Source organism: Podarcis erhardii (genome assembly GCF_964252035.2).
Source record: "Podarcis erhardii genome assembly, chromosome: 4".
NCBI lineage: Eukaryota > Metazoa > Chordata > Lepidosauria > Squamata > Lacertidae > Podarcis > Podarcis erhardii.
The window spans coordinates 52,079,220-52,103,782 of NC_138508.1; the positions used below are offsets into that span (position 1 = coordinate 52,079,220).

Genomic DNA, 24,563 nt, shown 5'->3' on the forward strand with positions numbered 1-24,563 from the left:
TCAAGAGACTGAGGTTTACAAAAAAATAATAATATAAAAATGAAAAACACCACCCACGATTTCCCTTTTTTTCTGTTGAAGAGGGGAAGCCAAGTTTATAGCTCTGTGTATTGGAATGCAATGTCCTCCTGGTATTTTCTCTCAAAATCTTTTCATAGCTTAGATTCCTATCAAAGGAAGCTGTATCCACAGGTATAGATAATATGTGGCGATTGCAACAAGACCCTAGGCAGCTGTTCTTCTTTCCATTTCCCTCTTATTATAAGGAATGAACAGGGCTGTAACTAGAAAGGACAACACCGACTTCAAATGAGATGCTGGCTTGAAAGCAACTGGATGGGTAGCAGTTCTCAATTTGCCACATAAATAGAACTGGGACTTGGGAAAGAATTTTTACTCAACCCACATTGCATAGGTGTAACCCTGTTATTTTTGGAAAAAATATTACAGCACAGTAAAATATTCTCTATGGACTACTTTCCTGGGCAAATCAAAGCTTTCAGTGCTGTGTGGAAGAAAATCATTGGTAGCCTATCTGTGTCTCTCTCTTGTGCCATCATACTATAGCTCAAAGTAGCTGCATATGAACAGCTGTATTAAAAACTATGTAGGCAGATTCAAAGGGGGGGGACATTTACTTTGCTATTTTCTGACTATATATAATATATATCCACCCCAAATATGAAATCTGTTGAAGAACAACACAACATTCCAGAATGGAGAGAGAGCAATTGGGGGGCGGGCGGGGGGGATAACATTTCACCTTTTCTCATCAATATTCATTTAATTTGTAAGCTTCTCATCTAGATGTCAGCTAAAAACCTTTTGAAGAATAACATCATTCTGAATTCAGGGGTGGTGAGTGAAGATTTCAAATATTTTTGAGTTTCCTTACCCCCTTTACTACCACTAAGGAAAGTTATACTGATAACCATTTTCACTGGGTGGAACTTAGGTGCACCTCCCTCCACTCCTTCTATAAGTAAAAAGCAGCTGTTTTTTAATGCACATCTATTTATGTACATGAACAGCCACCTCACTGAACCTTGCAGAATAGAAACAACCCAGTCTCTGGTTAAGGCTGCTGGTTGGAGGAATGGAAAGACAAAATCTACAGGAACTAGTCAAGCCCATGACACTGTTTATTACTTCAACTGAAGCCACAAAATCAGTTAAGATCACAACTGGTCTCTTTTACATTGGTCATCATAGTTGTATAGCTTCAAGGCGCTGGCCTTTAATATTTCATAATACAGTACAAATCTTGTACAATGGCTGACACTGCAGTGTTCTCCAGTGTTAATTCACTATGGTAAGGCATTTTCCCAACAAAAGACAAAAAGCTGGCAACACACACATCAGTTTCCTAAGGTGTTTACCAATAAATGTCTAAAACATCTAGTGCAAGGTATTACAGAACACAACGGCCACACTAACATTCAATAATGAGGTGTTTACTATAAGGCCAGGAAATGCAAAAAAATAAAAAAATCATTTTGGTTGGCATTAACAGCAGATTCATATGAAAGACCCAGGAGTTTATAGCACCATTATAGTTAGCAGTATTGGTTCTCAGCTGGAGTTACTGTCCAGCTTTGGTCACTGCACTGTCAAAAGACATGTTTAGTATACAGAAAACACTGCAGGGAGGCAAGGGTAAAGAGAAATCAGTATGCAACAAGGTTTTATAAGTAAAGGACAGTTGGCCTGTGGAATTCATTGCTCAGAGCAGTTGTGGAGTTTTCCTTCATCAGCAACTTTAAAGGAAAAAAAAAAGCTGTGGTGCTTTAGTGCCATGATGGCCAACTTTCTTGGTATGTGTGCCAGAAATCGTGTCAAGCAGGGCCATGGAGCACACAGGCCATAGACTGGCTGTCTGTATTTTAGTGCAATGTGTCCTGTTGGTACAGCCAGACCGAACCCACTGGCTTTTAAGTCATCTTCCAACAGCAAGATCTCTGCTAGTTTTTTTATTTTTATTATTATTCTATGGAGTCCTAGTGTAGCCCAGCCTTTTCTCTCTTACATGTTTGTTCACTCCCCCACCCCAAAGTTTATTTATCTGTAGCAAGGTTAAAATTGATTGAACCAACATTTCTCCGGTGCACGGATGTTTAGTATAGCATTCGATGGGGCAGTTTACCATGTGTTTTGAATGGGTTTTGCTGTGAAGTGCCATTATGTTTTATAGTATAATATATCAAATTTGGTGTATTTTGCGTTAAATTCACATATATAATTATGTAAATTGTTAACTCTGGTGAAGTTATTCTGGCTATAGCCTGATGTAGTGGAAGTAATAAATGCTCACTATGTACCCAATAATTAAATAGGCCAGCCTTTGGCAACTTGGTGCCTTTCAGATATTTTGGACTACAACTCCCATCCCATTGGATGGGATGACTAGGACTGATGGAACTGTAGTTGAAAACAGCTGCAGGGTTCCAAGCTGGTGAAGGCTGATGTTGATCTCCTTGCTCATCCATATACAGCACATATTTTATACAGATACATGAATCTGCACACACACACACATCTAATTATTTAGTTGTACATAAAAGTCTTCAGCTGGCATGAAAACACATTTTCTGGCATTTGTTTGTTACATCTCAGCTTTGAATTAAGAGTTCAGGGAGCAGGAGCATTAGGCTAAGTGATTTCTGACTACAAGATACTAGCAAAATATCTGGTATTTTTGGGGTGTTAATCTGTAACCGTCACCCGTTACAATAGACACCACACCTGCTTAGATTGCTTCACTGAATCCAGTGTAACAGACATGAACATTTATTTCCCAATTTGTTATTGAGTTAGAAGTATTGAGAATTGATAGTGCCTGCCCTGAATGTTTTTCACATTCTAAAGCAACTGAGTTTACACATTCAAGGATAAAAGTAATCAATAGGCCAGTACTGCGGCGAAACCTGAACATCAGAAGTCATTCACCAGGGCTAAAACAACTGAATTGTGAAACTGACTGAGTAGCAGTTGGAAAACAACATAAAATGGTACATAGAAGGGGAAGCTAATAAAAGACACACACTTTCTTAACTTGTATGCTACATACTGAAAAATGTTTTGTAACTAGATTGAAATTTTGGTATTGCGCTCTTTCTCTCTCTCTCTAGCTGTGCAGGGTGGTTGCTAGAATTCCTGAACTACTAGAAAAAAGTTCTCATAAATAGATGGCATTACATATTTCTACCATGAATTATTCATAGTATTAAACAAGTGTCTGAACTTTTCTGTTGTGCATCTAGTGAAGCCATCTGGTTTCTTCAGCTACTTCACAAAATGCACCTGTTGTTATATATGTGCAATAGTGGCAGCTCCTAGGACTTTTGGCCATTAAAAATGTTTCAGATGTTGTTGCTGGATGCACCAGTAATATGTTGTAACCGTTTGGATGGAACAACCATCTGTTACTAGTTGGCAAAAGACAATGGCTTCCAACCTGAAGAGTTTAAATACGTTTCAGAATCACTAATATGGTTGGTGTAATTTTTGTTTTGTGTGTCTGATATGCACCACTGAAGGGGCCTTTAAACAAGTAAGGTGGTTCTAAGATTAATCCGGATTGACAGTGTAATCTATACATTCCTACTTGGAAGTCCTATTGAGTTAAATAGGATTTACTCCCAGGTAAATAGGCTTAGGATTGCAGATTTACAGTATGGTTTATGAAAAGTTGGTTTCATAAGCCAGTTGCCTCAGTAATATTGATTTAATTGCTTTTGCATTCTCAATGCATTGGTACTTTCACATCCAGAAATATGACTCAGTATGTTTTCTTCATTCTCAGGCTTCTGCTTCCACTGAGGACATGCCAAAGCTAGTACTTGCTTCTCTGGGGCTGAGCTAATTATGTTTTCCCCAATCTTCAGGTTACCTGAAGCTCTTTGCAGGAAGAAAGAGAAACAGCTCTTGTATAAACTGCTTCACTAGAAGCAATGGGAAAGTGGATGGATGAGAGAAACCCATTTGGTTCTGGGTTTTGGTACTGTGGAGTCTCCAGAAAACCTCAGGTGCCCCATCATACCTTTGTTCACTAGATTATGAACCATGTATTTTAGGATATATGTGTGTTCAGCTCAAAACGCAAAGAACATTGAATCAGATGCCTGGCTGTGCACATGAAGTGCATTTTAGAACCACCAGCTATTTACTACAGCCTTATTCAAGTCCCACTGAAATAAACATGTATTACAATGATGGATATATGCTTAGGCCCTATTGATTTTGAGGCTCTTGGCTATCCGTAACATGAGATATCAAATGAATGAGACCGGTTGCCATCTCTGTGGTAACTATGCTTTTTCTCTGGCAGCCTTCTACCCATGGAAAATGGTTTGTGTGATTAGTTTGTCATACCACTAGTGCAAACAGATCAAAGTGAGCTTACAAGACAAACCCAGGCATTATTTTTGCAGCACAACTACAAATTAAATGGGGAACTGCCTAGATACCAGCTACATGGGAAGCCATTTATGGTAAGGGGCCCACTAATGTCAAAACACCAAAACCCATCATTTTCAAAGAAGCTGCAGGTATGGTTAAAGGGGAACCACAAGAGAGTTACTTCGCACAAACAGCTTCCCCATGACATCCCAAAGGAAGCTATAGAGGAAGCTGCAGAAATAATGTTTGAAAGCAGGCCTTGGGTAGATGGAGGTACAAGAATGAGGTGACGGGAGAAGGTTCTTATACAATGCTTAAACCTGTGACTGCACCCTGTAACTACAAGCTTTGAAAATAATGCAATGCAAGGTAGTTGCAAGGAAAAGAAAAGCCGTGGTTACAAAATATATCAGTATACATATACAGACACATATCTGTATGGATGCGTGTGCATTCTGTATGTTTATATATGTGATAACACCCACACAGCCATTCACCCAAGTATATTTATTTGTACTATTAACCATACTCTCACATGCATGCACCACATTCACATACACACGCGTTCCAGATAAATCAAAGAAAAACAATATAAAAGCAACCAGTGCTGCGTGCTGATAAATTCACATAGTACTTTCCATTCAAATATAAGGCATAAATTAAAGGGGAAAAAGAGGGAAAGACAGACAAAGAAGTGATAGCAAAACAATTTAAATATAGAAGAATTTTCACAATTGGCATTTCATGTTAAATAAGAATAAATAAATTCATTACATCCATTCACATACCAATTTGTAAAAACAATAAATTATTTATTTTTCAGTGCTATGTTGCTTTTTTACTTTTTTGTTTTTTTAATTTTTAATTTTCTTTTTTTCTTTTTACATCTGTGATCAGTTACCAACATCTTTCCCCACACCTTCCCCATAGGATAAACTATTTCCATGGAAAAGTTACTCCATTCAGCCTTATTCAATCTTTAAACCACCCAATAGGTTTCATACAGTGACAGCATGTGGTTTGAGGATTACAGCTTTCTAGTGTAGAGGATTATTTGGAAAGTTAGCCTTCACTGTGCAGAGATGCACTGAATCATGGCACCAGTTGTGATTTTAGCAGTGGATACGCTCCCATTCAAGCTAGTAGAATTCTCAGAGAAAATCTGAATAACCAAACAGTACATCAGGTGGTGACTAGATTTGAGTCTCTGGCACTGACCTGCTTCAAACATAGTCAGAAACTATAAAGTGACACAATTGGCACCAGTTTCACATTTATGAGTGCAGAAAGCAATGTGGAAGAGAGCAAGAGAGGTAGGGAGGGGCCAGGAAAAGGGCAAACACACAGTTCTCCTTAATTTTGCCTTTTTTATTTCTTGCCAAAGTGTACTGTGCTTACCATATGTCACACATGTCCTAGGATCATGCTATAATAAGGAAACTAAAATTCAGTTTCTTTCCATGCTTTTACCTGAGTTTGAGTAACTTACATGTGCCCATGTAACTTAGACCATGATGGCAGTAATCCTAAACACGCTTACCAGGAAGTTGGTTTCATGGAACTCAATCGCACACACTTCTACATGTGTAGGATTACACTGTATGTACACCATCTCTGCATTTAGCTTACTGGATTCAGTTGCTTCTTTTGAGTTTTCCCTTTCCTGCTCTTGAAGGGACTACTTTCAGTTAAAAGTTTCCTTTACTATTGCTTGGGAAAACTAGAGTGTAAGGCAGGGATGGGGAACCTGTGGCCCTACACATGTTGTTGGGCTATCACTTCCTTCATCCCTGACCATCGGCCATGCTAATTGGGGCTGATGGGATCTGAAGTCCAACAACATCTGGATGGCTACAGGTTCATCAACCCTAGAATATAGGAGCATTGATTCACTGATCTAACCAGTTCTTTTTTTCTAGAAAAAAAGATGCTGGAACTCACCAAGAGCACCTCCCTTGTTGCCTTATAATGGCAATGGCACCCACTTGAAAGGAGCCAGAACTGAGTTCCAGCAAGTTCCAGCTGGAAAAAAGCCCTGGATATAACCCATAATGTTCAAGCACCTCAGGCCTCTGCTCATAAAGAATTTAGGCAAGTACTGAAAGGTGATCCTGGACATGGTGCCAAATATGATTGATTCTTCAGTTAATATAAAAAGATTAAATATTGAAGATTGGCACCAGCTTGAAGTTCATTTCCTGGGTTTTTTAAAAAATCTCTGCACTGCCCTTTCTTTCAGTAAAAAAAAACCGATCACAGCCCAAGATCACTGAAGAAAGAGTTACATCTTTTATAGATAGAAAGCTCTATCTCCTTGATTATGCACATAAGATCAGAATTTGTTTAATGGCATGAGAACTGTTTAAAGTCAGGGGACCTCTATAATTTGGAACAGAAAGTGGATCAAAGAATGTACTAAACTGATATCTCTCCTAGTCCGATAGTCACAGGTGGAAGCATTCTGCAGAAGTGTATTTCATATGTGTCACTCTTTCTCTGGACAGGAATCACAGGTATAAAAAGGAGGCGTGCATTTGAATGTGGATGTTGCTAATTCACCTTGCAATGCTACAGATGGGATGCACTTTTTGATCTAAATCTGGATGCACAACCCTATTCATATTCTGCCACAACTAGCTATGCGTAATTACATACGCTAGAACAGTGCTGGAGAACAGCTGTTTTAATCCATCAATGTGTTTTCTGGAAACGCCTGTTTGTTTGGATCAACATATTATGTACCTAGTAAATGCACCTACATTCTTCAAACCCATATCTGTTCGGCTGGTCTTTTAGGGCAATTAGGACAATGCCTGCCTTCCTACAATCAGTCCGGCGGCTGCTGCTGCTGTCAGCTTCCTCCTTGTTAGTCTTGGTGTTGCCATTTTATAATGCAACAGAGAAGAGACTAGAGACATACTGAGAATTCATTGGCTCCACCAGTCATTGGCTCTGGTTCTGGCTGATGTTGGCTCTGTCTACTGTTGGTCTCCCTGCCTTCTGCGCTATCAGTCCTAATGGGCATCAATCTGACCTGGATGTGAAAGTGCAGTTGTCAATCATCATTGATGATAATGTCTTATCAAGTCAGGCTATTACTTATAAATGGGAGTACTACTGTACTCCAATGAAATAGCTGTAAACAGGACTTGTATCAGGTGTTGGCAACCTATAGCTCTCCCGATGTTGTTGGACACCAAACCTGACCAGCCCTAGTTCATATGTCCAATGATCAGGGATGGTGAAAGATGTCTGAAATGCCACAGGTTCTGGAGTGCCAACAGGAATGCAAACACATAGTTTTCTAGAGGGCCACAGGGTTTCCTACTCCTGGCCTATATAAATGGGAGTGGTTTAACAATCTATTCACCCTAAAACGTCCTACATTAGAAAATAAATGCTTGGAATGGTGCATTTTAACCACTGTTCCAGAACAACATCAGAACTGGTGCTGGAGTGCAAATACTTTAGATCAAAATTAAACTTGGGTACTTTCAGATATAGTCCTGACTCCCCTGAAATCTAAAACTAAATTGCAATGGAAAATCAAGAATTGTCCATACTTGCAATATTTGTGGAAGGCACTAGGAGCAGAGGGGCAATCTTCTTTTACTGAGATTTTATACCCATATATATATATTCCATATTATATAAACATCATCCAAAATTCAATTAATTTCATCACATTTCAGATCGAGGTATTTATGTTACCTTTCTAAAATGGAAAATTTATTTGCCTATGCCCTGGAAAAAATTGCATCCTTTTATTGGTGGAAATACTCTTCAGAATATTGACTATAGCCAGTGCTTCCCCCCCCAAAAAAAATAAATGTTTAGGGATACTCTCATTTTCCTACTCATATTGAAATACTGCCCCTCAATGAGGCTAAACTTATATTCACAAAATGTTTAGGGGTATGTGTACCCCTGTGTCCCCCCAAAAAAGCACTGACTATAGCTATCACTTCTTGTGGCCCTTGCTGAGCTATACTGTACATATTTTCTCAGAAGCTAGTCCCGTTATACTCAGTGGGGCTTACTCCCAAGTAAGGATTGCAGCCTTAATCTACAAAAATATGCAATGTCACAAAAAAATAAATATATTTTATAGTTTTTTTGTTTGTTTTAAAATTAACTAATTAAAACAAATTGTGCATGGGCACCCCCAATTGTATGGGAGTTTTGAGGTGCACCTGAAAGAATTCAATGGAGTGGCCCAAGCCACATGTGCAGAAGATTGCACATGCTCCATCGCAACAATGGGACAGTTCGTGCACAATATATCTTGGTTCATAACTGAGCCTGTGCATTTGGATTGGTGTTGTCCAAGTGGTAAAAATGCATCCCAAAATTAGAAGTATTAGACAATACATTGCTACATGCAAGAAACCTATGCTATGTATTTTGATTTCTTCATAGCTTCTTCAGTAGATAACAAATTCACTACATTGTTAGATTTCCATTAGAAGCCACTGTGAAACTAATAAAAGAAAGATGTGAATAGGTATCAGAATATTTGAGATAGAAGACACTGAAGGCGTTATCCAGTGCCTCACCAAACTCTCTTATATGTGCTGCTCTGACATGTAGAATTCCTTCACACTGTCTCCCTGCACGTGGAAGGATGCACATATGGGACTGGATCATGACCCTCTCATTTGCTAAAACAGAATTAAGTATGCCCCCCTTTTACATTTTCAAGATACATGCTAGCAGCTCTCTCTCTCTCTCTCTTTGCTGCAGAGGTCCACTTGTATGAGAATATCTGGTAAGAAAGGCATTAATACAGAACTAAAGTCTTGTCAGGAAATTCCTAGGATGGAAATGCATTTCCTTTTGTCAAAAATTAAATCTTTTTTTTTTTTTTAAATAAAGCAGCAAGCTCTTTAACTTTCCAGTAAAATATCCGCAGCCATTTTTGAAAAGGTGGAGTCCTCAATGGCTGCAGACATACTTTGGTCAATCACTTGTGTTGTATAGAAAGGCCTTTGTTCTTCCACAAGATGATCAAGTGATTATAAAGTGACATACCAAAGCAGAGATATTTACAAATAGTATAAAAAAGCTATTGTGGTATCGTGGGTAAGTATGACAAGTTGTCTAAGGACATACTGTGTTAGAGGTAGGTGAGATAAGGGAGATGATTCACTGGTTTATCCTCTTCTTATTTGCAGATACAAAGGGCTTGTAGCGACTAATGTTTAGTGCCTTTGACATATTAAGATCACCTCACTGTCACTCAGAGCAGTGCATATCTTCATTTGGTCCAAATAGGCAGATTCTGCCCATAATTTGAGACAACATGAAAGCACATTGAAATGTTGGCTTTTCTCTGTGCCGGGGTAGACCTTATGTCAACATGTCAACTACGACTTAATGAGGCTCCTTTTTAAGAAGCCGACGGAACCACAGGTTAACATTTTTTGAGCAAGCATTGCTTGAATGCTGAAGGTCTTTGAGACAGAAGACACCCTTTAGCTAATTTTTCATTTCTGTCTTTGCACTGGACAGTTCTTGTGTGCCAGCCTGTGTCACATGTTCGAGAGCAAGAAAGCCACGGTCCAGTCACCCACTGGGGTTGGGTGAGTGGCGTTGCCAGTTTGTTACTGCTGCTGTTGCTGGTGACAGAGTTTGTCATTTGGGTTGGCTTCTTTGGCACATAAAAACTGTAACGGACATCCAATGGTTTAGTTGGGTCAGTTGCAAGAATCTGTACAATCAGGATCTCCTTCGTGCCTGTATGTCCCATTGCATGCAAGAAATCGTCCTTGTGACTCCAGCCGCTATAGTTCATGACAGTTCCGTTGAGGTCAATGATGGTTTCTGAGGTTGAGATCATGTACTTCCCATTGACAAGGTACTCACCATTTTTCTTTTTCAGGGCCAAGTAAGCTGTGAATCTACTCTGGTCTTTTGCTTTGAACTGTCGGATTTTGATGTGTGTTGCTCCTTCTGGTATTTTCACGATATCTGTGTAGCCCTTACTGAAATGTAAGAAAAGTACATGTTAGTGAGGAAGAAATGGATAGTCTTTCAAAACCTATTGAAGCCATTGATAGTAGTTCACTTATCTGACAATGAACTGGGTCTAGCGTTAAATGTATCTGTCTTTTCTAATTTCCAATAGAAGATGAGCTAATTCAAATTCTGCTGAAGCCAATGAAAGCATCCCACTTATCTCACTTTATCAGCATTTGTTGAAATACGATATCACAAACGTGATGACAAGAAATAGGGTGATAGTCAACTAAACTTTACTCATAGACCCATTGAACACAGCTAAGTAGTTCATCAAGTTTTGTAGGTCTAAGTAAAACTTAATTGAAAACTATTTGAGGCTTCAGAAAGAATTTTTTGGACTTAATTAAACTAAGTTAAATTACTTCCAAGAAGAGGTAAAGGTTACACCCTCTAGAACCACCTTCATATTAAAATTTGAATGGGAGAAGAAATACCAGCTTCCCTGTCTTCTTAATTTCCCCCTAATAAATATCATGAAACAATGACACTAATAGAGCAAGCTTGTATGGGGACAGGTAAAAGATGTGGGGTTAATTTGGAAAATATACCCGAGTTCTCCCCCTGCTTTTTAAAGAAATGAAAAAATACAACTGAATGAAAATTAAAATTAAGTGTACACATGCACACACACAAAAGTAATAACGGTAATACTAATTTTGATTATTTAATTCATAATCCCTGTGAAAAATAATTATTGGAGACTAGTATCTTTTTGTATTAGTATTAATTTCTGACTAGTATTAATTTCTGAGTTAATCCAAAAGCCACTTTGGAAGCTCACCTATCTCTAGTGGTAACATTTAACTAATACATTTTACACAGTATAATTTCTATTGCTTTTTGAAGAATTATTACTCTCATGTGTCAGTCGTGTTATATATGAGTGAGTTTCATAACAGGAAACCTGACATTAAGTGAGGTCTTATATATTTAAAATGTGAAATTTGAAATATAGTTGAAATGCTCAGTCTGGTCAGGAACAAAAAAGGGTGAAGTATCCACACACTAATAATAATATAATATAATATAATATAATATAATATAATATAATATAATATAATATAATAATATGATATGATATGATATGATATGATATGATATGATATGATATGATATAATATAATATAATATAATATAATATAATATAATATAATATAATATAATATAATATAATATAATATAATATAATATAATAATATCCATAATATAATAATGTATAATATACACAGTTTGAGAGCAGTGGTAACTTGGTTGTGCAAGGTAGTTACCACCAATCAGTTATTAGAAATATTATTAGAAAGGTAGGATTATCTAGCAAACAAGCCAACCTAATCAAGTGGCATACTTACTTGCCGATAACAAATGCCTTCGCTTTGAGTGAAAACAAAATCTCTATTTTGTTAAGAGTGTGTGTGTTAAATTGGTGGAAAGCAGCTTAGTGGTGGAAGCTCTGCTATCTGCTATATATGAGTTCTGTTACACATCTGCTACACACTCTATGTTTGAATGTGCAGCAGCACCTGTGAGACCTTTCCAGTGGAAGATGAGGTACTCTTGGCTGTATCTTTGCCATGCAAATTTGCTATTCAACACTGTATTTCACTGAACCCTACATAATTAGCTTTCACCATTGCAACAAACAATTCGCCTTGCAAAACAATAGCTGTGATCAGAATTCTTACCTTTTTTTATTAAAGGTTCCCATAATTTTTGTGCAGCTGGAATTGTCTCCGCCACAGATTCCACATTTATCATACTGCAGCTTTGAGCCAATAATGCCATCACATCCTGTTCTCACGCATTTGCCGCGGACACAGACTGAATTACTGTACGGCCTGCATTCCGTTCCATCAGTCACCTGTTGGATGAAGTCACTGCTGGTTAAAACTACAGTTTTAAGATTTATTTCTGGATGATTTCTTAGTGAACATTCTTAACTTTTTGGGAAGCTCAAGAGCAGGGATGGCAGGAATTCAATTCAGTTTGCATTTAAAGCTGAATCTGTCAAATTCATACTTCCCAAAACAGTATCAAGAATGAAGCACAGCTGTGTTTTCAAATTCGCAGTCATCTGAATTTTGTGATGCAGTTCGCCAACCAAACAATGTTGACAAAAAAGCATGGTTGGAGGAGTCATGACATGGTGTACCATGTCATTTGTTGTATTTATCTAATTTTAAGACCTGCTAAGGAACAGATGATTGTTATCATGTCCTGACACGGGTGGTGCTGTGGGTTAAACCACAGAGCCTAGGACTTGCCGATCAGAAGGTCGGCGGTTCGAATCCCCGCAACGGGGTGAGCTCCCATTGCTCAGTCCCAGCTCCTGCCAACCTAGCAGTTCGAAAGCACATCAAAGTGCAAGTAGATAAATAGGTACTGCTCTGACAGGAAGGTAAACGGCGTTTCCGTGCAGTGTTCTGGTTCGCCAGAAGCGGCTTAGTCATGCTGGCCACATGACCCGGAAGCTGTCTGATGACAAACGCCGGCTCCCTTGGCCAATAAAGCGAGATGAGCGCCGCAACCCCAGAGTCAGCCACAACTGGACCTAATGGTCAGGGGTCCCTTTACCTTTACCTATGTAAAACCACAGAATTCAAAGAAGGTCTTTTACCCATGTATATAGTCGCATTTCCACAGCATGCTAAGCCAAAGATTGGCTTCATAAAACTGTGTGAGCATGCAGGTTCACAAATAACAGCTAGTAGCCCCCCTTGCCCTTCCCTGGTTCTTTTTGCTACTGCACCATGCTTAGTTAAAACAAGGTTTGGCTTAGCATATTATCTGGGGCTTGCCAGATCTGTCAGGGGAGAGAGAGAGAAGAAGCAACAGCCTGGCCAGGGGCTGTTGAAGATTTGGATATATAAAAGCTTTCAGCTTAAACAGACCTTGGCCACCCCTGCTATTCATAACACAAATATTTTGATATCTTAGAGAGAAGCAGTTATTGAAACTACATTTACCTTTTGAGAGAAAACTACATAGTAGCCAGTTCCTTTGGCTCGACAAGTGAGCTTGCAAACATCTCCTGGCAGCACTCCTGCATACTTGGGGACCCATTCTACAAAGGTTTTGACACCTTTTGCATCGGACTGGTAACCGTTTCTTGCTTCACATTGTTCCTGGCGAAAAGCTTTAGCTGGAGAAGGATGATCATTCATTACTATTTGTATACATATTTTCTCCCAATGCTAGCATACACACAAGGTGTGCATCATTTCAAACGCAAATTCACAACACTGGAAGACCCAGAATCCATCTTATCAAGGGACAGCCAATGCAAAGCTTACGAATCATATCCAACAAAACAACATATCATATCAAACAGTATGCCACACTGTTACCATATTGTGATTCATCTGTGGAACAGCTGTCGTAGCATAAAGTAGGAAAAAGCCTTGATATACTGTATATGGCCTGTAGGTCTAATGTGCAACTAACACTCATCTAGTGAAGCCCTAACAGATCCTTGCAAAATCTCTCTGGGCAACTCTTCATTTCTTGGACTTCTCTTCTTCAATCCACTAGATCAGATAACCAGTTGCAGTTGCATAAAGTGAATGTAGTCAGTGTAGTCAACCCAGAGCAATAGTGAATGCAGAAATGTCAATTATTATTTAAACCTAGAGTCTCTGCAGAAATAGTCCAGAGTCTTTAACCATGTCACTACTGCTCTGGGTACAGTAAGAAACACCATTTGCACAACACAGTCTCTGACATTGTTATTGACTTTGATTTGTGGAAAACATACCATTGGCAGGACATGGCAGGACATTACAAGAGCGATAGATTGCTCGCTTTCCTGTGCAATACCGGCCATTGTTTCTAGGTGCAGGGTTATTGCAGTGACGATATGCAAACTGAACACCTCCACCACATGTGCGAGAGCACTGTCCCCATGGTCCCCAGGAACCCCAGTTCCCATGGTTTGAAGCCTGAAATAGAAAGGATAAAGGTTAGCAAAGCTCATCAGCCAAACTTGGAGAAGAAACACAACTTCCAAATTCACTGGAATTAGTCTCCCCGTTTTCTAATTGCATTCATTTCTTTCTCTGCATCTTTTTCTCTTTTACTGAAACTAGAAATCTTGATGTTGGTATGCAGTGTCCAGGTTCAAAGGCAGCATGCCACTGATTACCAACAGCTGGTATTCAACAAAAGGACAGAGCTGTTGCCTTCCTGACCTGCTTCTCGGCTTCTCTTGAGCATCTGATTGGCCAATGTGTGGTATAGGATGCTACACTAGATGGAACATTGTTCAGATCTGGCAGGGCATTTCTTGTGTTCTCTTGCCCTTAGCGTGTTACCTTTTCAATATTCCATATTGGATCAGAATCAAACTAGGAGAGTACTGCAAGATGTAGCATTCTAGTGCAGGATAGAAGTAACACTAAGGGCACAAGGAGTTTGTGTTTCTAAAACCAAGGACTACAAGGTATGGAAGAACTTGGAGTTAACACCCAATTTGACCTGGGACAGCCTTTGTACCAGCAACTATGTCAGGTGCTCCCACTCTGGTGCAGATACAATCACTTGGCTGTTCACTAACAGCCCATAATCAATCAACCAGGTAACATCCTGTCATGGCTAATGTATCCAGAAACTGTTCCAATTCCAGTAAGTTTGGTTCCAGTGAAGGCAGGAGCCCCTATCAAGTGTTGTTAAAATGCTAGACTACAGGACCAGCAGAAGTCCTGCTTTTAGAACTGGGGACCGGGTATTGTATGGCATAGAAAGAGCGAACTTGAAGAGGGGTATCAGGAAAGCAAAAGCGGAGTACAGAGGAAAAATTGAGAACCATCTGAGAAATCATGATACTAGACAAATGTGGCAGGGAGTCCAACATCTGTCTGGTTATAAATCAAGGAATTCATCAGTGGTAGAGAGTACTGCTTCCTTGGTGGGAGAGTTGAATACCTTCTTTGCCCGATTTGAGGTGACTCCAACAGGGATGCCAGAGCTATTGGCGTCACTACCTACAGGAAATGCTGCCAGGGTGGAAGAGGGAGAAGTGAGGCGAATATTAAAGGAGGTAAACACGAGGAAGGCTATGGGCCCGGATGGGGTGGCTGGCAGGGTGCTAAGAGATTGTTCGGACCAACTGGCAGGAATCTTTACGAAGATTTTTAACCAGTCTCTGGCCCAAGCCACTGTTCCACCCTGTCTGAAATCTGCTACCATTATACCCCTGCCAAAAACATCAAAGCTAGACAGTCTGAATGATTTTCGCCCTGTGGCGCTGACACCCATTATAATGAAATGTTTCGAAAAACTGGTGAGGAAGCGCATCTTATCTTGTCTGCCAGTGGGACTTGATCCTTACCAGTTTGCGTACAAGGCAAAGAGATCCACAGAGGATGCTGTGGCAATGGCTTTACATGCTCATTTGGAGAAGCAAGGGAACTACGCGAGATTGTTATTTATAGACTTTAGTTCTGCATTTAATACTATTCTTCCGCATAGATTGGTGCCCAAATTATTAGACCTGGGACTTCCACCATATTTGTGCAGGTGGATATTAGACTTTCTATCAAACCATTTCCAAAGGGTCAGGTTGGGTTCCCACGTCTCTGCGGATCTCATCACGAATACGGGGACGCCGTAGGGGTGCGTGTTGAGCCCACTTTTATACACGCTCTATACAGCTGACTGTGCCCCCAAATACCCCAGTAATAAGATCATTAAGTTCGCAGATGATACAACGGTGGTTGGTTTAATTACGGCTGGAGAGGGGGAGAAGGCCTATAGGAAGGAAGTTGAGCAGTTGGGGGAGTGGTGCAGGAAAAACAACTTACTGCTTAACTTAAAGAAAACAAAAGAGATCATTGTGGGCTTTAGGAAATGTAAATTGAATATTCAGCCACTTATTATTGAGGGGAAGTGTGTGGAACAGGTCTCAGTGTTTCGATTTCTGGGAATGGAGTTGAGAGACGACCTAACCTGGGGAGAGAACAGCAAAGACCTGGTGAAGAGAGCACAGCAAAGGTTATATTTTCTGAGAATCCTCCGGAAAAACAATCTCTCAAAGGACCTGTTGATGGCATTCTACCATTGCACTGTGGAGAGCGTACTAACTTATGGTCTGTGCGTGTGGTTTGGGAGCTGCACGGCCAGGGAAAAAACAATGCTATCCAGACTGCAGAGAGAATTATTGAGTGCACTCTTCCCACCTTAGATCAAATCTATGCTGCCAGGTGCCATAAGAAAGCGGCAGAGATAGCACATGATAGTACGCACCCCGGAAATGATCTCTTTCAGCTTCTGCCTTCTGGAAGAAGGTATAGGGTTATAAAGGCCAGGACTCGCCACCTGAAAAACAGTTTCTACGCTAATGCAATTCTGGTTCTAAACGCAGCATAAGGGGTCTCTGTAGTATAGTGTATTTTAAAATGGGGTTTTAGAGTTTTTAAGGGTTTTTTAGGGGTTTTTGAATGTTTTATGTAGTTTTATGTAGTTTTTATGTAGTTTTATGTAGTTTTGTGGTAGTTTTATGTAGTTTTTCAATTTCATTGTTCCACAAGGGACAATGACAATAAAGATATCGTATTGTAAGTCATGTTCTGTGGCTGTTCGAGAGCTCGAGAATTCTTTTTAATCCAGGTGAGCAGGCAAGAGGTCCAGTATCAACTGTATCCTAACAAAGAAAAGTGGGATGCCTAGACTAATACCTTGTTCTGTTGATGATTAATTTCCCTTGAATTCTCACTCAAAACAGGCCACAGCATGATTGGGCCTTGTACACTTTCATATGGTTTGATCATTAAAGTAGCAACATACCGAGTAATATTTTTTCTTCGTTTTATCAACACATTTCCCCTGAAGGCAGATCCTTCCTTTTCCGCATGGCGTCCCCTCCACAGCAGGGAGTTTTTTGGTCAAACACACCATCTGACCTTGGCGAACAACCGCACACCACAGACGAGAGCACACATCCATTCCAGGACACACTGTGTATTCAGACCCAAATGCCAGCTTGCATTGACGAATGGCATCATATGTTTGTCCTGGAAGCTCCTCAGGGCCCAAGATCTGTTTTCGTGGTTGATCCAGTAAACAGTTACCTGAAAGGACAACCCAGTTTATAATTTGCTTCCTCTCTATGATGCTTGCCATACCTCTGAAGCTTCCAAACTAGATAAAGTGATCAAGAGTTTGTTCCAAATCCATTCAGTTCAAATCCGTTGGGCTCTTATATATCATGTGGAAACCTCTAACTGTAACCTGCTTGTGGCTATATATCCTCTGCTTTTACAATAACCTTTATTTCACAGGCTGCAATTCATAACCCATTTATTTTATTTTCTAGTAGTCCCACCAGAGTAAGTTGGTCTTTAAATTACAGATATAGAAAAAGTATTTCCCCTACTATTAAAAAAAGAAAAGATTGCTCTGGCTTGCATGTCAGTTTATAATTGGTACTATCAGCTTCAGAACCGGGCATAGGGGTTTTCGTTTCTTTTTAATTTCCGTGTACTCAAACCCACTCTGTGAGTGAGGTCTTCCATATATATCAATGGGACCTAGACACATTTCAAAATAAACAAAGCTGTCATTTGAACATGCTGTTGAAAAGCTAAGCCTTCTTAATAAGGAAAGCCAGAAAAAGCATGACACACAGCTGTAGCCAAGGGAAACTTGTAAGAAGGGAGGAGGATTCATTAAATCAAAAACCAAATCAGCACAGGAAAGGCTATATTGGTGGCAAGTGCTCATTGGGACCCCCTAAAACCAAGGAGAGCCACAAGACCAAAGAACAAACAATTCACGTCTATACAAATGGAAAAGAACATGGTATAAGGCATAATTATGTTATCTGTGATGTCAAGCATTGACCTGGCACTATCTCTTTGGGAAAAAAAGCCAAAACAACATCAAGTAGTTGTCCTGGAAATTCAATTTTAGAGGATTTTTCTTTCTCATAGAAGTAACCGGCTTTTATGCTAATACAGGGAATTACAGCCAATCTGAAGAGCTTTCTGTCTTGTTTATAACCCTTGTAAGAGTCCTGTGTGGGTGCCTGTGGTTCAGCGAAGCTTCATTTCTCTTGAGCCAAAATAGATTACCACAACCTGTCTCTCGCTGCAAGCAGTGCCAACTTCCACTTGATGATGGATGAAAGCATGCAGAATATAAATACCTCCCAACTTCAGGGACTTTGAAAACATAATTGGGATAAAGGTCTATATTTCAGAACATTTCTTTTTAATAAAATAAATGATACCTCACTGCCATAAACAGAACTCAACCACCATGATTATTCCCCCCCCCCCCATGATTCAATTTTAGTTAAAACACCCTTCTGCATCATCACTTATTTCTCTCCTCAAGTTTATAATTTTATCAGCTCTCTGATGACCCTGAGCCAGCATGCAGGATATAACTTTTACCTCAGGCATATTTCACTGCATTTTAAAAATAAAATAATGTGTCCTTGCTACTTGATGATACATTGTTGTGAAATAAAACACCCCTGGGTTATCTTGTGCATGCTGAACTGTGCTTGGTGAATGAATAGGATAAGGAGACCAAACAACTTATCAGCTATATATTTGGGAAAGTTGCTTGTTAGCTATGAATTTGGACACATCTTAAGATAAAACAAAATTTTGCATTATTGTTCCTGACATCAAGGAGCAGGGTTTTTTTGTTTGGTCTCTATTTGGATACAATTGGGCATCATTTTGAATCAAGACAGTGGAATAAATATTTCAAAACCACCAATTCTAATCACGAATTTAAAAATAGCCCTGTTTTTTTGCTTCTTAGAATTCTTGAGCAGTGCTAGATGCAAGGCTACTATATTAAAAACATTTACAACATATACAGTTGCTACCTTTATATAGTCCACTGTATATGGTCCACAATATACAGCATGGCTAACACTGGAGTAATGTTGTGATTCTATACTATGCTAGCAGCAAAGTCAACAGCACAATCATCTCAGTAGTTGTTTCTAATATGGAAATCCACACACAGCTAACAGCATCCTTCAAACAAGCATACTTTTGCCTGGGAAAATGCCAGAACTGCACAGCAAAAGAAAATCTGCCATTCCTATAATATAAGCCAAGTCCATAGCCCTGTGGTTGGGAGAAGACATGTAGGCAGACCCACCCCACCTCAGAAGAAATGCTGGAATCCTGTGTCCCTTGGGCCAAAGCTGGTCAACCACCCACTCTTGTCTTAACCACACTGTACTCTTCATATTACTGTAGTCTCAAAGCAGCCTAACATACAACACGTATGTTTGCCTCCCTTTTCTCACAGCCATGCACATGGCAAAGCAAACCAAACCATGTAATCTGGCACTGTGGGGCCATAGGACGGTGGAAAAGTAATGGCTCAGTACACAAGAAGTCCCTAGGTACAATGTCCTATGAGACAGGTCAGGGAAAAACCACATACATTTACCGCAGTGCATCAAAAGAGCCAATTAAAGTAATTGGTCCAACAGTATTATTCAGGTCTATTATACTATGGCCCAGGAGGCAGTGAAGATTTCTAAATTTTGTCTTGCTATTAATCTGTCCAGGGTTTTTAACCTTCTGTCTTGGCTCTGTAATATTGTAAACTGACCTGCTTACAGCTGTGGGTGCTAAAGCCCCACAAGATTCCCATTTATAGCTTCAGTATTAAAAATAAATCTGAGGACTTTACTCAAAGCTTCCATTTGTATCTGAAGGTTCCTCCCCCTGGTCTTTGTGTTTTCTAGAAGTGCACCAAGTGAACTTTCTGGATAATAGATAAGGGGTGCAAAATGCCCAGAAACTTAACATTGGGGGCCTCTGTCAAATAAGGATTAAATGCAAGGATTAAACTGTTCCTTTTCTCAAAAACATTCTGTCTCAGTTCTTGGATAAACACATTTAGACACTACAAACAAGCTTCTTCATTGCTTTAAATGTTCCAATTAATGAGTTAAAACAGTATTTTTGGTAGCTCAGCATGTGACCCTCAATATTTACTCACCACATTGTTTATTCTAACAATAAACAGAAAAATAAGTCAGCTACTTTGCAAGTTTGCTATGTGTGTGGATTGAGAAATGCCAATGGCGGTCTATGATGAGGCAGCTGCTCAGAAGCCAGCTGGTGGCTGCAAGTAACCATGAAGGCTGTGCTTGAGAAAAACTCTATTAACCACACATAGAACTACTCAAGATTAAGTCCTGCAGAAAGAGGTAGTGGAAAGTTCTAGTTAGGCTTACGTGCTCCCCCAGGAACAATATCCAAAACACAATAACAATAATACGGGCGGGGGGGGGGGAGCTAACAAGACAGCCACCCACAAGGTCCACAGCAGCTATAATGACATATGGGAATCATGATGACACTTGCCAACAGTGTCTCCCTATTAGGCATACATGGAAGGCATAAATTGCACATAGAGTCTGCCGTGCATTGACAACAGTGCCTGATCTGTTAGGGCATGCCGTGGCCAATGGCGAGGAGGCTAGGCTGTAGGACCCATATAGATTTCTGGGGCAGGAGATGGGGATCTTCAAGTTTTGCTGCATCCTTCTATGCAGACAATGTATATAGTAGTGAACGCCACACATCTCCCATAATGGAAGAGTTGCTTGAGCCCCTCAGTTGCTTTGGTTGCCCTTTCCTGCACATTTTCCAGCTCTGCAGCATTCATTTTGAGAAGCAGCAACCAGCAATGTATGTCGTATTCCAAGGGTGATTGGACCACAGATTTATATGAAGGCACTGGTCACTTTATTTTCAGTCTCATTTCTAATGATCCCTAACACAGAATTTGTCTTTCGCACCACTGCCACACACTGGGTCATGTTTTCATGGGCCAGTTCTCCACAACCTAAAGATCTCATCCCTGGCGAGTCTTTGTGTCTCATTGCTTCTTTTTGGGAGCTCAAAAACAACAATATTGTGTTTCGGAGGTGGGGAGAAAGGGAGAGACAACAGAAGGCAGGGTTGGTGTGCAAGAATCCTACTCTCAACACACACATGTAAGAGCAGAAAGGAGACACATTATAGGATTTTTGTTATCCTGGGAGTGAACCCTGTAACACACATCCTCCCCAAGTATCATGTTGATTGTGCAAACTGTGCCTTTAACTGAATCCTCCTCCACCACAGTTCCTACTTGCATTCTCATGTTTCATAGGTGCAGCAGAAGCAGCTGGCCAAGTGGGGGAAGAGCTGCTATGCTAGCTTCCTGGTAAGTAGGTCGCTGTTGCTTGCTGGGAGGGAGGGGAGAAAGTGACAGGAAAGTCAGGGTGGTGCAAATGCATGGGTAGAGCTAATCCGGCACTCCTGCCAACGTGTCTGCACTCTGCTGACCTCCCCACTGCCTCTATCTCCTGACTTCTCCTACCACATGCCAGGAAACTAGCATAGTGACTTCACATCACAAGTTGCTTCTTTGGGACATTCACACATGTATGAGTGTGCCTCATGGACTTTTGATGGTGTGCTATGATTGGCTTCTAAATCATCCACCATTAGTGATAGCGGGAAGAGGGTACGGAGGAGGGGGAGTTGTTCTCCTGAGCTCTCCACTACCTCTTGTGAGTGCTTCTTTTCATATAACCATTATTTTGTTGATGCCAACAGGGGAGTTGGGGCCTAGCCTGGGGGAGAATAAGAAGCAGACTAAGCCACCCATTCGTCTCAGAATGAGACCCCTATCCATTGCTTCTCCTTATGCCATTCTAATTACATTTGCACAAAACTTACACTGACTTTACCCTTATGTTAAATCTTGTGACTAGACCATCACAACTTACCAAGCTGGTGTGATTTGGAGCTACACTAGTGAATGGACATTTGTTGCAATCCCATCCTTGTCCAGCTAATGTTAACTTGGATAAGACTGAAATGCAATGTGTTTAAGACAACACTAAAGGAGTATAGATGTACTATGGGAAATACAACTGTAGATCTTTAATAAATGCCTAATAAAACTGCAGAAAGCTAATAATACTAATGATTTTATTATTTATACCCCACCCATTTGGCTGTGTTAGAGGCAGTTATCAACAAATGATAACGGGATGAAACATACCATTGCATACAGCACTCAAAACCATCCTACACAATGTTGCCTTTTACAAGTTCTGCATGCATATAGTATGTTTTTCATCCATAAGGATTTCAGTTTCCATAACAACTAGATCCATTCGTTCAGTTAGGTCATTTTTATCTAAGCATTCTGGAATTTGAAAAGGTTGTTTAAGAGCTGCAGTTGCGTTAGCAGCACAGTGAAGGATTTTAAGAGCATTTTGTTGTTGTTAAGGAGAAGCTGGGAAAGAACACTGAAATACTAATATTAGCTAAATAAATCAAACTGCCAGCTTTTGAAGCAGGGCTGTCTTCTGAAAAGATGTGGAAACCTGAGTTGAAATCTCTATTTAGCCCCTGACCTCTTGGGCAAGTCACTTTGCTCAATTTTAGTTCTCTACCTGCCAACTGGTGATAAAAGTGGCCTACAGTGGTACCTTGGGTTACATACGCTTCAGGTTGCATACGCTTCAGGTTACAGACTCCGCTAACCCAGAAATAGTGCTTTAAGAACTTTGCTTCAGGATGAGAACAGAAATCGTGCTCTGGCGGCGCGGCGGCAGCAGAAGGCCCCATTAGCTAAAGTGGTGCTTCAGGTTAAGAACAGTTTCAGGTTAAGAACGGACCTCCGGAACGAATTAAGTACTTAACCCGAGGTACCACTGTACTGGAGGTTTCATCTCTGAGGAAGTAGCCCAAACCCCATCCTTATTTGAGTCTTGTGCACTGTAATGTTTCCTAGCCCTGGTTCATGGCAACCACTGCAATGGCTTAGGCTAGACTAAGTGAGAGGGACCACTGTACTTCACATTGTTGTAAATAATCTACCTATTTGCAATCCTTTTGGTATTTGCTATTACTACTTATTTTTATCTACCACTATTACTAATACAACATCTCACTGCTATTTACTATTCATACTACTGCTTTTCCTCCTCATTTAGGTAGCGGTAGCAGAGTGTCAGGGGCTGTACTTCATTGCATTTAGGAGTCAGATAGTGATTATTGTAATAGCATGAAGAATGTTAAAGAAAAGTGAAAGTAACTTCAATTCTAATTAGAATAACAAACACATATTTTATAAATTAGAGTTAAAATGTTTTTTTAAATAAAGTTCCTAGCAGCACATAATGTCCAGCATGATATAGGACACTAAGATATCCATACATACCATGGCCATCATCCAGAAATTCTGTTATTGTTGCTGAAGTGCATTTGGACCAGGGTTTAGAAGCGTCAATGCTTGTTAAGATGGAAGACATAAGCCTCTTATCTTCCATGGAACCAAAGTTCTCCTCACAGAATTTGGAGTCGTCATGGGAAAGTCCAAGGAGATGTCCTGAAGGAAGGAAACAGAACAGCATCTCAGTCTTAATACTTCTTTTAAATTAAAATATCCACCCAACTATTGATTCATTAGTCATTTATTTAAGAATGAAGGGACAAAAACGCAGCTTGTTGAATAAACCTGCCATTATGTTATTTCGGATTATACTTGCAAAGCTTTATGAATGTGATTGGGACTATAAAGTTGGAAATAAATATTCTAAATAAACTGAATAATAGAATTGTAGAGTTGGAAGGGACCACGAGGGTCCACCCCCCTGCAATGCAGGAATCTTTTTGCCCAACTTGAGGCTTAAACCCATAACCCTCATGTCTCATGCTCTACTGACTGAGCTATCCTCAGAATCAGTATTTCATTTATTTAGTCATTTAAAATATTTCTTAATCACCCTCAAGCAGGAGATTCCCGGGCAGTGTACAAAAGTGTGATGAAAACTATCCACATATCCAACAAAAACAAAAGATAACGAAAAACACAAAAAAGGTAGTGGAGCAAACACATAAAACTAAGGACCAAACAAAGCAGTTCCAGTTAAAATAATCTAATCTAGGGAAATAGGAAAGTCCTAATCTGGCATCAAAAAGATTACAATGTCAATGTGAGGCATTTTTCCTTGAGAAGGCCATTCTGAACCAGCACCACAGAAATGACCACAACTATTTAGATCGTTATACACAGTGTGATATTAACATAGAGAACCAGTAAGTTTTATTCTAGATATAAAACTATAGATATTTATAGCTTAGTGTTTGTATAGTGTTTGTACCTCC

General features: G+C 39.9%; 1 protein-coding gene across 1 annotated transcript in view; it reads right to left on the reverse strand.

The window, feature by feature from the left end:
- Positions 1–1,124: 1,124 nt before the first annotated feature.
- ADAMTS5 (ADAM metallopeptidase with thrombospondin type 1 motif 5) overlaps positions 1,125–24,563 on the reverse strand; it is a 56,613-nt gene continuing 33,174 nt past the window's right edge. The window contains exons 3-8 of the mRNA XM_081859415.1: positions 23,617–23,784; positions 17,197–17,480; positions 14,171–14,354; positions 13,383–13,558; positions 12,102–12,277; positions 1,125–10,382 (exon numbers count right to left, since the gene is read on the reverse strand). Of these exons, the coding sequence (XP_081715541.1) occupies positions 9,812–10,382; positions 12,102–12,277; positions 13,383–13,558; positions 14,171–14,354; positions 17,197–17,480; positions 23,617–23,784 (1,559 nt within the window). The 3' untranslated portion in view covers positions 1,125–9,811. The remainder of the gene's footprint in view (positions 10,383–12,101; positions 12,278–13,382; positions 13,559–14,170; positions 14,355–17,196; positions 17,481–23,616; positions 23,785–24,563) is intronic.